The sequence below is a fragment of the Myotis lucifugus genome, unplaced genomic scaffold (genome assembly GCF_000147115.1).
Source record: "Myotis lucifugus unplaced genomic scaffold, Myoluc2.0 scaffold_247, whole genome shotgun sequence".
NCBI lineage: Eukaryota > Metazoa > Chordata > Mammalia > Chiroptera > Vespertilionidae > Myotis > Myotis lucifugus.
In genome coordinates, this window is record NW_005871295.1 from 793,697 (window position 1) to 808,839 (window position 15,143).

Here is a 15,143-nt window from a genome sequence, read left to right on the forward strand (position 1 = left end):
GGTGGGCACAGCGGGAGGGCATGTGGGTACAGCGGGGACACAGGGGATGCTGTGTGACACAGCGGGGGGCCGCATGGCACAGCGGGGAGCTGCGGGCAGGAGGGCAGCACTCCAACAGCCGGGCCACCACAGTGAGGCATCGCGGTGAGATTCCAGATCTTCTCCCCGAAAGTGCTGGTCTCCCTGCGGTGTCTCAGAGGATGGCCGTCCGGTCACCCACAACAGGAACCCAGACAGCATTGTGGGTCCCTCCCCCCCACCCATCACAAAGTCTTTCTGACTTTACCTCTTAAATATATCAACTCCAAACCCCTCTGTTTCTCCTCAGCCCTCGCCCTCCTTCGAGCCCTCATCTTTAAGTATCCCAACTAGTCAACGAAGAGGCTACCTGAGCCCACCCTCCCCAATCGATGCTCCTTTCAAGTATGGCTGATGGAGGTGAGCACCATCGTGCACCCTTTTACTCACAGGCTAAGCAGGCTCTGTCATGTATTTATACACGGACACTCACTAAATCTTTCCAAAGACCCGAAAAAGAAAAGTCCCTCATCCCCGTTTTAGAGCTGAAAAATGATGTTCCGAGAGATTTAGCAGCTCCTCAGAAGGCACACAGCCTGCGGCTAAGCCAAGGCTTGAGGTGCTCTATTCAAGTCCCACACTCCTCCTCCCAGCTTCCCCTACACACAACAGCTGTGCAGCCAGCCTGCGGGCGCTGCGCCCCCGTGAGGAAGGGGTCCTGCGGGCGCTGGTCCCCGTGAGGAAGGGGTCCTGCGGGTGCTGGTCCCCGTGAGGAAGGGGTCCTGCGGGCGCTGGTCCCCGTGAGGAAGGGGTCCTGCGGGTGCTGGTCCCCGTGAGGAAGGGGTCCTGCGGGTGCTGGTCCCCGTGAGGAAGGGGTCCTGCGGGTGCTGGTCCCCGTGAGGAAGGGGTCCTGTGGGTGCTGGTCCCCGTGAGGAAGGGGTCCTGCGGGTGCTGGTCCCCGTGAGGAAGAGGTCCTGCGGGCGCTGGTCCCCGTGAGGAAGGGGTTCTGTGGGTGCTGGTCCCCGTGAGGAAGGGGTTCTGTGGGTGCTGGTCCCCGTGAGGAAGGGGTCCTGTGGGTGCTGGTCCCCGTGAGGAAGGGGTCCTGCGGGCGCTGGTCCCCGTGAGGAAGGGGTTCTGTGGGTGCTGGTCCCCGTGAGGAAGGGGTCCTGCGGGTGCTGGTCCCCGTGAGGAAGGGGTCCTGCGGGCGCTGGTCCCTGTGAGGAAGGGGTCCTGCGGGCAGCAGGGGGTGAAGGGGTTGGACCAGTTTCCTTGGGCACCTTGCCCTGCACCAGGCATCACCATGGCCCCGGGTGGTCCACCCCAAACCTGACCTGCGGGTGCCTCCCCGAAGGTACTTGGAACACTGACCGCATCCCATGCCCGTGCGACCTCCAGCACTCAGGGCAGCCGCAGCCCACGCCCCTCGGGAAGGCAGGCCTTCGCGGCTCCCTGTGCATTGCTGCCCTCATCTGTCCTTTGCCTACTTCTCTCCTTTCCACCTTCAAGACTCACCTTATGATCACCTCCTCCAAGAAGCCGCCCTTCCCTTTCCAGCCACCCCCACCATTCCACACGGCACCAGGGCGTCCTGCCAGCGCAGCGTGCTACTGCCCACGGCACAGCTGTGCCCCCCGCATGTGCCACATGACTCTCAGCAAACGTGCCTGTCCCCCAACAACCCGAAGCTCCTTCAGGCCATGGCCAGGCCACCCCGGGTGCCACACCCAGGGCTCGGGGGGGGGGGGGGGGGGGGCAGGAGCGACCCGGGCGGCATCACTCACTGCACAGCAGCAGGGCTGTTAAGCCGATGAAGGCCAGCGACACCTATTTGTCATGGGAAGCTCCCCCATCACCACGTCAGCACTCACCTGGCACAGGAGTTGCCACAAATAGCCGCTGGATAAACACTTGCCGCACAGTGGCTCTCCTTAGCCCACCGAGGAGTTTGCTAGGCTCACATCCCCCTACCCGGCCCCCTACCCCACTCCCCGCACTGTGGGGCTGCACCCCTGTCGAGTGGGCATGGAGAGGCCCCATACAAACAAGCCTGCCCAGCAGCCAAGTGCACCCAACAGAGGCAGCAGGGTGACCTCTAGTGGCCCTCGCCGGCATTGTCCGTCCATGGAGGAGCATTTCAGTGGGAAAAGATGCCGCAAATACCAAGATTCCACTGTCTAGAAAGAGCAGTTGCTAATATACGAGGATTCTGTCACCCACAACAGAATAACCGGCCACAACTGCAGAGTAAATGCTAACTGTCCCTCCTTATTATTGGTAAAAATACCCACCTCGTGTCACAGCAAATAAGATATATTTTGTAAACGTGTTTGAAGTCTATAGAACTTTCAATCCAAAAAATGCTCTAACAAGCTCTGATGAACGTTCCAGAGAATGTAAATGCAGACAACAGGGACAGCAGGGCGTCGTTCTTAAAGGCACATTTTAAAATGACTCTTATCTTTTAAAAACTCCTCCCCCAAATAACCACTACTGTTCTTCAATAAGAGAATTTGAAAGACGTGTCTATTAAAACCAGGGTCAGGGGAGAAGTGTAAGGTACCAATCTACAGACAGCCACGTCAGAAGCTGAGGCTCATGGGAGCTGGAGGGCAAGCAGACACACCACAGGGCTGCGATCCCACAGAAACCATGCGGATGGGCTGTACACGGCAGCACACCCTCTCTACATATAAACCTTCAACATTACATCATGCCATTTGTCATATTGGAAATTCAGAACTGATCACAGTAGTCTTCTGCACATTTTCTGATTTGATTGTTGTTTTTATTTATTTTTGTTTTGTCTTTTTGTTTGTTTTGGGGGGTTGTGTGTGTGCGTGTGTGTGTGCATGTGTGTGTGTGTGCATGTGTGTAGGATGGTACTTGGTTTTCGGATGAACAAGTAGAGAAGAAAACAAGTTTAGTTCCTTTTGCTAAAGAGCACTTCTACCAGATTACCTCCTCCCTGACGTGGCTCAGAAACCAAGTTCATAACAATCGTGCAGGCGACATTCAAATACACGTCGGACACTTTGGGTGTTTTCTGGACTGTGTGCTTGTAAACCCAGGGCCTCTGAAATATTCTCTGCACATGCCCTGAGACCCACTTTTGGTAACTGCCCGACGTGTGACCTGGCCCGTGCTGCCCTCCCCCATGCTCAGCCTGAGATGAACCCCAGACACCCCACGGGGACACCTTAGGGAAGGGGCTCTGCTGGCGAGGGCTGAAATCGAGGGGCAGCAAGCCCCTCCCCGAGATCAGACCCCTCCGAAGTCCACAGGGTCAGCACACGAAGCGATAAAGCAGGCCATGCCCAAGGGTAACTACGGGGGTTTCAGGTTCATGCTGACGTGAGTTTCAGGTTCCCAACACATCTGTCTTACACCCGGACCGGCAGCCGCTGCTAGCTGCCTCATTGATGCAAACATTACACATACCGCTCAAGAAAGGACTTAGAAAGCAAGCACAGCTGGTGGGCTCTTACCGCTTTGGTAATCAACTTCCTTCACCCCATAAGACGGAAAGACGGCTGCAGGAGTGGGGGGGGGAGCGTCAGGGCTGCCGCTCGCTCAATGTGGGGCAATGTCCGCTCGGAGGGAGGAGCATCTTTCTAGGCTGGTGGCCCTGAAAGGGGTGAACTTGGTTGGAAGTTGGAAGAGAAAGGTTCCAGGCAGGATGAACTGCATGAGGAAGGGCGCAGAGAGATGGGGGAGCACTTTGCAAAGTCTCCACCGGCCCCTCCGAGCGGCCATGACCATCTTCAGCTCCCAGATGCACCCGGTCACCAAGGCAGCATGCGCAGAGCCAACATTCAAATGCAGGCCTGTCTGGTCCCAAGCCCGACTGCTCCGGAGGGATGAGTGCTGAACGCAGGGCGGGTGAGGGGACTTGGATGTCAGGTGGTGAGGTCCCTGGGCTCTGAGAGCGCTCCTCAATTCCCAGAGAGCAGGTGTGGGGAAAGGCTGGGTGGGGCGTGGATAGGGCTTATCTTAAAGCTGCGTTTTCACAGCATCAATGACCGTGACTGTACGGAGGTTGCATGCTTATCTGGGCAGCTCCACCAATTGCCTCGCATGCTGGCTAAATCATTTGCACTTACTTCTGTAGACAACGGGCAGGGGCACACTCTGGGGGGTGCCCTAAGCCAGCTGCTAAGGCAGGGGAGCACACAGTGGATGGAAAGGGGGAGAGACCAAGTGGGAAGACCACCGGGACCACCAGGCCACCAAAGACTGGGTATCCCCAAGTGTGTGAGGACAGGAAAGAAAGAATTGGAGGGAAGGAGGAGAGGAGAGTTCAAGGTAAAAACTGAAATGGTACGCTTTGGTGGGTTCTGGGGGGGAGGGGGGAGCAGAGCCAGAAAACATCGCTGAAAAGAACAGGACAGAGAGAATGGGGGCGCAGCTCAGCCACAGCCCAGTGGGGTGTCAGCCAGAGCAAACGTCTGCTCCCAGGGCAGGAGGCTGGGGGCTGGGGAAGGCCCCAGACACCCTGAGAGGCGGCAGCTCCGGTCACGCTGCCTCCTGAATCTGGTCCTTAAAAGGCAGCGCCTCTCTGGGAGACACTTGAGGTGCTTCCTCGAGGCTGTGTAATTTTACATTTGAACTGTTTAATGCAGTTTAGCAACACTCGGGACCTTACAACAAGCAGGCATGCTCTAAGGCCCCAGCGGAGGGGAGGTGCCGCAGCCGGATGAGGGCGAGGGCGAGACACACACAGCGCAGCGGGTCCTGGGGGGCTGATGTGGATCCCCCAGAAAGCCCAAGGAAGTGGAGTGAGCGGGAAGCCCCTGGCAAGCGGCGGGACCAGCTGGCAGTGAGGACGCAGGGAGAGCGGGGAGGGCGGGAAAGATGGGCGGCAAGGGCCGCTGCTCTCCAGGCCGGGTGGTATTCTGTAGCTACAGGACATGGTGGTGAAGAAGCTACCAGATCTGGGCTTCGAATGGTACGTTATTGTTTGTATATTATCCTTCAATAAACCTGAATTTTTTAAAACTGAGCAGGTAAAAGTGAAGCCAATAAAGAAATGAGACCAGACAGAGGTAAAAGGAGAACCAGACGAAAGGTACATCGGGAAACATCCGCAGCTGCTGTGAAGGCTGAAAGGCCCGAGGGCTCTGCAGCAGGAAGTCCGGGCGACTGCCTAGACAGCCAGGACAGACAGGGAGCCGGCAGTGGGCCCTGGTCACGTGCCTGGGCCTCGGGTAAACATGTTTTAACCATTAAAGACAAAGAGGAGAAAAGGGGTAATATTTTCCTACACCCACACAATTCAAGCATCTCTGCAGGACCACCTATACGCATACCGAACCGAATGCGTCCCTAATAAAGAACACAACTTGCCCAGTGGGATGCTGAGATGGCAACGGCTTTGGGGAAGTGCAGCCAGCGCCCAGAGCCCTTAAGGAAGCCACTCACCCTGCGAGGCTCTGCACCAGGCCAGCCCAGCCCTTCCCTGAGGGCTGCCCCCCACCTTGCCTCCCCTCCCCGCAGCAGACTGAGTGAGAGGGCCAGTCATCCACTGTCAGCTCTCTCACTGAAGCCCACATGTGGCTAACCTAAGTCACTGCCATGGCCTACTCTTACCATAATAATGCCACACATTTGTTTTCATGGGTAAATCAGATTTTAGAAAGCTTTTCCAGTTGTAACCACTGAAAATAGACAAGTGCATTTACCAATTTATCCTTTTGGTTCCTGGTGCTACACTGGCTTTGAGAAATATTTGTTTTAATTACTACAAATAATTAAGCTTATTGTAAAATATAAAGTTGATAGAAGCTAACTTTCCTAAGGATATTGGAACTTGAAACCACTCAGACTCCTGGCTCTTAGATACCTGGTGATCTCTAAGAGGAGAAGGGCTGCTTACGAAGCAGCTGGGCCTCGGCAGCCAGGTCTCGCCCTGCACAGGGCAGCAGCCTCTGCCCGGCCTGGAGGGCTGCTCAGCTTGCCTCAGTCCCAGCCGCGCAGACACCAGCGTGCTCTGCCTTTGTGATCCCAAGTGTGGCCGTGGTCACTCCGGCAACGCTTCCCGTCCCGTCCGTGCACCTGGCTCCGTGGCACAGACAGAATGACTAAATGAGGAGCGAGCACCTCATTGGACAAAGACGGGAGTGGGGTGTCACTGGAGGCAGCTCTCTCCACAGAGGAGACGAGCCACAGACCCAGGAATCCACGTTAGCTTTCAACTTTTCACTGCATCCTCTCCAAAAGGCCGCGAGAAGTGAGACATCGGTAGTTAACACGTAGAAGTAGGTGGTCTATATTAGCAACATGCATTTTTAGGAACAGCCTTGCCGGGGAGCAAGGCAGATGACCAACTCCTTCGGCAAACAGGATTTTCCTAAACCTCATGACAAAAAACAACCTAAAATCACTAACAGCACAGGCAAGTTAGCTTGGATTGCTTGGTCACACTAAAGCTAGAATAGCCAAAGTCAAACACATTTCGAAAAAGGATAAACAAGAAATTACTGCTTCTCATAGCAAATAATAAACTCATCGCCCAAGAGATAAAAAACAAAAACAATTTAATGGAATCAAACAAGCCTCAGGGAAAACCCATGACACCCTCACTTTATTTTTACTTTAAAAAATATGTTTTAATTGACTTGAGAGAGATGGGAAGGGAGAGGGAGAGAGGGACAAACATTGATGTGAGACAGGTGGGGGCCACCAGTCAACACGCAAGTGTGATAGGCTTATGAACGCCGAAGTCCTGACTGGAATTGGCAGATGAGAAGGAAAGAAGGGGCTGTAAAGGGGGTGATCCGCCTATCGGGGTCCCCCATCAGCCGACTGAGCAGCAGGGGCGTGGAGCGTGGCTGAACAGTGAGCGTGCATAGAGGTCTGTCTAGGAACCGTCCCTCCTCCACCAGGGCTCTTAAAGCAGTGGTTGCCAATGTGGGCACGCCCACAGGGGCGCAACTTGATTTTTAAGGGGGCAATTTGAGAATGAGTTATCAACAGTGAATTTTTTGCATTTCTTATGGTTCTAGGGGCCTCGTATACAGTATATAAATATATATTGTGACATATTTATGCATTTCAGATCTCTATTATGTTTTGAAACTTTGCTATTTTTTCATATCACTTCATATTATTACTTGTAACAATTTCTTAGTGATTTCTTCCTCACTGCTTCAACTGTCCTTTTGTTCTTCTATTTTTCTCTTTCATGGATGCCATGTTCTTTGGAAGCTTATTTAGACCAAGTTAATAGCCTTTTAGGCTTCCTCCACGTAGATAGGAGTTCACTTTTTTAATAATAAGAATTATATCCCACGGCGGGGAGGGGCAGATCAGAATTTTAGAGAAGCTTAGGTGGGGCGTGGCCAGAGAAAGGTTGGGAATCAGTGTCCAGAGGACCGGAGGCTGCCTAGCAGCGGGCCGGGAGTACACCTTCCCGGTTTGGGCACTAGGGGTCCCCAGCCCCAGGGCTGGCTTCCCATGGTCACCCCCGTCAGGCCTGCTATTTCACAGCCCCACTGTGTCCATGGAGCTTTCTATTCTGTAAGTTTATGGCTGGACAATGAGGTCACTGGATGTTTGAGGGAAATTACATCTTAAAAAATAAAGAACAGAATAAGATAAAAAGACAAATAAAAATTAAGCAAAGATAACTCTGGGAATTGAACTTTACAAAGACTTAAAACCCTCAGGAAGTAAAGATATTAAATCCGTAAAGATATTAAATCCATATGGCCAAAAACAGTTGCTAGGAAAAAGGAACAATTAGAGACAAAGCAAGATTTTGTTCTCAAACACACACACAGATATAACACTAGGAAGTGCAAAAGCTGCTCACAGGAGCTCTGGAAGGAAAGACCAGGAAGCAGAGGGAACTCATCACAGACTCCCAGCCACGCCTCCTGGAGCTGCAGGCACAGAGCCTCCCTGAGAGACTGCACACCTGGACCATCCCGGAGCGCCTGACACTGTGGACAGTGTCCTCCATCACTCCAGACGGACGGCAATGAGAGTAACAGCAGCTTAACAGCAGCCAGAGATGCTGAGGACAACGAAGCGAAGCCTCCCGGAGCTAAGGGAGAAGTATCTTGAACCTGGAATTCTATTCCAAGCCAGACCCACAGCTAAGGGCAAAGGTGACACTCCCCCGGCGCTCTAAGAGACTCCGCGAGGGCACCGGTTCGGAAGAGGTGCTGCAGCAACGGAGGAGAGAAGCCAAGAAAGGAAGGTGTGAGCCGGGAAATGCGAAGCAACCCCGCGTCCAGCGGCTGCGAGGACCTAGACAGCAGAGGGTCTGAGCAGCCCGGCAAGCGGTGAGCTCCCTGTAGGAAGTCTCCAGAGCAGGACGCAGACCCCAAGCAGCAGGGAGAAAAAGTGGCGCGAGGGAAGAGGGTACAAAATGATGCTCTCAATAAGAAAAAAGCCATCAAACGTAAGAAAAACACGAGAAAGAGGGGCGCACTGCAGAGGAAACTGTACAGATGACGCAGGCTAAAATGTGGTGGGACTCGGGCCACTGACGGAGAACCCACTCGACCAGACACAGGGGCTCCCCTGTGTGGTGAGGCCAGACCTGTGCAGGGAACGGGTGCCAACCGCGGGGCCGGCTAGTCACATACGGCATCATAATCAGATCGTGCTGGCTGGTACTCAGCTTTCAGGATTCATCTACAGGTAAAGCAGAAAAGCTGGAATTGTGGCAAGAGAATGGAATATCCATGTCATCTACCCTGGAAGGTAAAAGCACAGAGTGTGACAGAGAAGGAAGAGCTGACCAAAGCTGGGCGGCGAGATCGGGAGGTGCGGGCAGGCGCCACATCCTCCCCTTTCGGAGTGGGCAGCCGCGGGATGCTGTCCAGAGGCGGTCGAGTAAGAAACAGTTTAAATATAGTTCTAAAAAGTATTAACAGTCACCAAGAGAGGAATTAAAAACAGTGCTATTGCTGTCAAACATGGGATGGGAGCGCGCGGAGCAGTGAGCTAAACCCTCACCTACCACAGCAAGTCACCCTGGGAATGTCTGCGACTGAGGACCAAGAAACCATGGCGGCGGAAGAGGATTTAATCACTTTAACTATGAACAATCACGCTTAAGCTACATAATCTTTACTCCCTGGAATGGAGATAAGAAACACCCTAACCTTTGGAATAGAAATTGATAGGATTAAAATCAACTGGTATAAATACAGATGTAACAAGACAACAGAACACAGAACCTAGAGACAGGACTTGGCTGGAGATCCTACACAGAACCTAGCAAGAGAACATGGCAAAAGATCCTGGACAGAACCTGGCTACAGAACTTGGCTGGAGAACCTAGACAGAACATGGCAAAAGAACCTGGATAGAACCTGGCTGGAGAACCTGGCTAAAGAACCTGGCGACTGAACCTGGCTGGAGAACCTGGAGAACCTGGCTGGAGAACCTAGCGAGAGAACATGGCACCAGAACTTGGTTGGAGATCCTGACCAGAACTTGGTTGGAGATCCTGACCAGAACTTGGTTGGAGATCTGAACCAGAACTTGGCCAGAACTTCGCTGGAGATTCTGGCTAGGCTGCTGATCAACTGAACGCTGTCTCCGTGTCATTCCTTCTTCGCTGACTCCATCCACACCTTTGGGGACCCCTGGACCTGCTGGGGTTGGACCCCAGCAAGCCAGAAAGCACCACCCAACACCCGAGAGCAGCAAGGGTTCCACAGGCTCTCAAGGAACCCGCTGGGGAGGGAAGAGCGAGACTGAAGGGCTTCCTTCACAAGCACTCCCAGGCCCTCGGAATTTGAAAGCACGTGCTCTCACCATTTTGACTAAGTAACTTCATGAATTTTTAAAATAGAAATACCAAAGTCACGTTTACTACCATTGGCACTAACTGTATACATTAGTCCCCATCCACTGTCAATGTCTCTGCTACTAAGCTTCTATGGTATTTTCTTACCATATAATTTCTAGACCAAGTACATGTTATATTTCAGGTATCATTTAATTTAAATTTATGTATCCTAATTCGCCTAAGCTAAAACCTACAACTTTCCCACATTTTTATGCCACTGAAATCAGGATGGATCGCTTAATCGGCAGGCTCTCCTTTCTTGTGGCACACACATTAGGATGACGTCGTACAACCGATGGAGTCTCAGAGCTGAGGAATCGGCACCTGCAGGGCATTCTGTACCTGGATGTCCTCCCTGCATCACCTTCCGAAATCACTCTGCCCTGCCCGACTGTACTCCAGCACAGGCTGCTCTCTGAGCTTCCTTCTCCTGAGCCCCAGGGCCTCCGGCCAGCGGCACTCTAGCCTGGAGAGCTCCCCACACCCATGGCCCCCCTCCACGCTGGCTCCTCGGGTCATAAAGTCTCAGCTTGAATGTCGCCTCTTTGGAGCAGCTTGCTGACCACCCACCTGAAAGCAACTCTGCTGCCCGGAAACAGTTCCCATCAGATCCCCAGTGTCACTGTCCTCCAGCACCGGCCCTGCCATGTTCCCTTACAGGTCTCTTTCCTCACTGCAGCATCCGTTCCAGGAGAGCAGAGATCCAGCTCGTCTCCTTCAACACCCCATCCGGCTCCCAGCACCGAGCCTGGCACCCGGCAGGTGCTCACCCATCTCTGGGATGAATGCTCTGGAAAATAATGCCAGGTATGGGCATAATAGCAGGTCATTTAGCGAGTAACTGTTTCAAACTTATAAATAACACTGCCTCCTTATCTTTCTATGAAAAAGAATCTCATATGTATAAATTATTTTGTTAGAAAGATCCATTTCTGATTGCTATTCATTAAATATAATTTTACACATACACTAATAACATATACCAATCATGGAATAATTTCCACAGCATGAAACAACTCATACCATCTTTTATTTCTTGTGCTTATTAAAATCCACCTACTCGTGACGGGAAGTGATAGCCAACAGGTGGCACTAGGTTGAAAAGAACCAGGTTGTTTCAAGATTGTGAGTACCTTCTACTTTTTTAATTTTAAGAAGAAATAGTCATCTCTCCCAAAGGAAAGATTGCTAAAATATACTGTTTGTATTTATTTCCCACAGTCCAGTTCAAAGGATGAATTGAAATAAAGTTTGTCTGATGTTGCAGAAAATCACACAAGAATAATGAATAACTTACTCTCAGTTTAATACCTGCATTTCACATGTATGACAAAAGGGTAAAATAAGAAGGCTGAAATCCTGAAAATGTGTATTTGTCTGCTTTTTTTATTCAAAAGTCCATGATTCTTTGGGAAGTTATACAAGATTGTTTTCCAGTCAGACCATAATTTCCATGAATTCTATATAACCATGAGTTTGAAAGGTTCCTGCTCCCCCACCCCAATTCACTTTGGGCACCTGGGTGTGAAATGTCACTTCTGAAAGATGGAGAAAATGTGAATACTGGGCTTTATCACAGTTCTCCTTTCCTCATGAAAAATTTTCTGATTGCTGAATTTAGAATATTGAGTCAAGAAAGGTTAGCAATATCTCACCAATAAAAAAATTTTTCTAAGAATATAGCTGTCTCAGAAAAAAAAATTAGAAACAGCAGCCAGTTCTCAGAGGTAAAAGAGCAATGGCTTAACCTTCCCAACTAATTCCAATTCTAAATTCAGAATCGCTCGGCAGCGCCACGAGGGGCGCAGGAGCCTGGCGCGGGCTGGCTTCCTGAGCTGAAGGCAGTGCTGCTCCGGCAATCCCAGGGCTGTGCCCTGCGGGAGGCCTCCTCATGTGCAGAGGAGCGACCTGGAAGACAGGATGTGCTGATTGCCATGGAAACAAGGAGTCTAACCACTGGACTGGCAATTACGAGAGGATTTAGCCAAAGAATTTTTAAAACCTGATGAGCAAAGTGCATCATTTAGAAAGCATCCCACTGTTGACTCTTCACTCAGTCCATTAAAGAGAAGCTCCTACCAAACCCAGGAAGGAACAGCCGACACAGACAATCCCTGGCCGGTACTTACATGCGAAGAACACAGCTCCCATTTCTCATATGTGAGAGGAGTCATGAGCTTCGTATTGGCCTCTGTGGGCGAACTCAAATTTCTTTTTTTGTTACTTCAAATCCACTCAGATTTCCAAGAAACATATCCCCCCAAAATCTGGGTTTTTCAGCATCATTAGAGTTTCATGGATTTTTCTGAGTACTACTGTTAAGCTGACAAGGGTTGGGGGAGTCTTATCCCACCCCTTCTCCCAAAACCTAATAAAATAAGACTTTTTTATTTCAAAACAAAAGGTGCTAATGTTATGAAATTGGGGGGAATAAGACACTATGACAGTCCGCTTCCATTTTAATTTACATTGGACTATTTCCTACCTCTCGCACTCATACTTGGTTAAACTTCAGGGAGACAGGGAGGGGGGAAGGGAAGGAGGAGGGAAGTGCAAAACCTCCTGACAGCGTGGCCGGTCCATGCAAGGTCAAGGGCTTATTTCTTCTGCCAGCCACGGATTCATCAATATTTTCCCCATTGAAGAAGTCTGCGTGAAGAGGGTGGGTGAGCAGGGAGTACACAAGTAGACCACAGTTTTCCCTCAACGACAGCCCTATGTCCTTAGTGGCAATTGACTCCATCCGCCATCATGGCAACATCTCTTCACAGCAAGCAACATCTCTCCTTAAAACTCTTCTTGTTCTTGCTGCTTTTCTTGCCATTCTTGTCCTTGTTTTCTGACATCTTCTTTGCTCTGATTTCTCTCATTAGATCAAAGAACACCTGGGGTGAGGAGGAAAGGGTGAAAAGAACAGGAAGGAAAAAGCCATTTAATGATTTTAGGAAGCAATTAAACTAAGGATAAAATCATACTCATTCTTATAAACTATATGCAATCAAAAACAAACCACCTAGAGCAAATAAGATTAACATTAAAAACATATTCTAATTGCCCTGGCTGTTGCTCAGTAGTTAGAGCATCGGCCCAAGCACTGAAGGGTCTCGGGTTCGATTCCCAGTCAAGGGCGTGTACCTGGGTTGCAGGTTTGATCCCTGGCCCCAGGCCAGGTGTGTGCAGGAGGCAACCAATCAATATGTTCTCTCTCTCTCTCTCTCTCTCTCTCTCTCTCTCTCTCTCTCCCCCGCCCTCCTTCCCTTCCACTCTCAGGATGATGAGAGATAAAACAACACAGAACAGACCTACTACAGGTGGTGACGTCACAGATCCTGAGAGTGACAGGAGGAATCAGACTCGCTATCATGGCCAACCACCAGAAAAGGAAATGATGTAAGTGCCTGTTCTTGTTTAATCCTTACAAGGACCATAAGAAGGTGGAAACGTCATTACGCATGACAGTCCCCACAGAGCTCAACAGCAGGCCCAGGAACACAGTTGTGTGTGGTGATGGGCGGGGGGGGTCATAAACAAAAGCTCCTGCATATGAAACTGGGGAACGGGAGGGAGACGTGCTGGCAGGCCACCCTCCCCATGCACACCCCTGCCCTAATTGAGGAACAACCCTCCGCTGTTCCTTGCAATGTCAGCTGAAAGGAACTTTATCAAGAACAGACGAGACTCATTCTTTGAATGTCAGTATGTTGTTTAGATACAGATTATCATTTGTCACAATAGTTTGGGTTTTGCCCTCTGCTCCCAGCAATTGTGCCAAAGTACTGACTATACCCAAGCAGACAAATATGCCCCCAAAAAGAAACATTTGCGATTGTTCCTAGAGAATGACGAGACAAAGTGGGGGGCGCGGGCAGGCTTGTCTTTGGCGGTTCACAGACCACAGCTGCCTTATCTTCCCAGGCCCAGCGCTGCCGCAGGAAGTGAGCTCGGGCTTTCTGAGGGGGGACCTGAGCCTTCCACCAGCTCAGGCACAGAGAGGACTCCCCCAGACGGGAGCAGGCTGACGTCAGCACCCGGGCGGGAAAGCACCCCACCCACACAGCAACAGTGAAGGGCTCCAGACTTACAGGTTTCCCTTTCTGTTCTAACAAATGGCGGGGGAGGGGAATGGAGAGTGTCCAACTCAAAAATGACAAAACTGTGCCTGGGCTGATCTTACCAACAGCCTCCCTTCCTGCGAATTGTTTCCTGAGGAACACAATGCCGCAGCCAGAAGCTTCTGCTGCTTCTTGCTTGGCAGGTCAAGTGTTCCCGTGGAGGAAGGGGCGAAGACAAGCTGCTGAGCCACAGCCTCCCCTCCTCCCCCCCCACCCGCATCCAAAAACTGCAGGCAACAGCCCCCTACAGCTAGGAAGCAATTTTATAGAAAGAAAGTGATTTGGCATAGCACGGAATCAACATAAGAGTTGGGACAATAATACAAAGAAAAGAGTGGCTGACAGGTGAGCCTACTTCTGGTGCAGACAGACACCTGAAGAGCTCTAAGTGGCGCTGCCAAAGTGCCTCTAAACCAGTGGTTCACAACCTTGGCTGCACATTAGAATCAGCTGGGAATCTTTTTAAAATCCTGATTTCTGGGCCTCATCCTCCGGAAATTGTTTCTTTGTTATGGGGTGGGGCCACAACATTAGTAACAAAGAAACAGAATTTCCAAAGGATGGGGCCCAGCAATCAGGATTTTAAAAAGATTCCCAGGTGATTCTAATGTGCAGCCAAGGTTGAGAACAACTGCTCTAAAGTGAACTCCTGCTAACACAGCCTTCTAACCTTGGCCATCTTCCTCCAGCTGTTTTCAAGCTGCAGCAAAGCTGGCTCACCAATCGCTCCCTCTTCTGGAGGGAAGTCAAGGAGACTATCTCCATAAGAAAGAGAAACCGAGGAAGCCGAGTGGGGGATTGGATGCTGATGCTGCACAAGGCAGAGCAGACACGCCCACTGTGGCTGAAGGGCACTGGGCTGAGGCTTCACAAGGCAGGAACCAGGAGCAGAACCAGGAGCAGAACCCGGAGCAGGGCAGAGGTGAGGCACGGGAGCGCATCTTTAGGCTGTCCCCTGTAGCTCTGTAATTTTTAAAGACCTATCGATAGCAATCACTGGTAGGTGGGTTTCCAAATTGTCACTGTTCATCATGATCAAGATCATCCTTTCATTAGCTTCAGAGGTTTGAAAAGGAAAGTATGCTGACGGGAGGGAAGAGAAGAGAAATCCCTGGGGAGCTGACTCCTGAGGGCAAGCCCTACTCAGAGGCTCAGCTCTAAGACAGAAGGTCTTAGCTCTGCCTGCGAAGGTAAGGTGAAAAGATAAA

The 15,143-nt window shown here is 51.1% G+C and overlaps 1 protein-coding gene across 2 annotated transcripts in view; it reads right to left on the bottom strand.

The window, feature by feature from the left end:
• Positions 1–11,112: 11,112 nt before the first annotated feature.
• RALB (RAS like proto-oncogene B) overlaps positions 11,113–15,143 on the bottom strand; it is a 43,570-nt gene continuing 39,539 nt past the window's right edge. For both annotated transcript variants that reach the window (XM_023762504.1, XM_006098803.3), the window contains exon 5: positions 11,113–12,708. In XM_023762504.1, the coding sequence (XP_023618272.1) occupies positions 12,698–12,708 (11 nt within the window). In that variant the 3' untranslated portion in view covers positions 11,113–12,697. The remainder of the gene's footprint in view (positions 12,709–15,143) is intronic.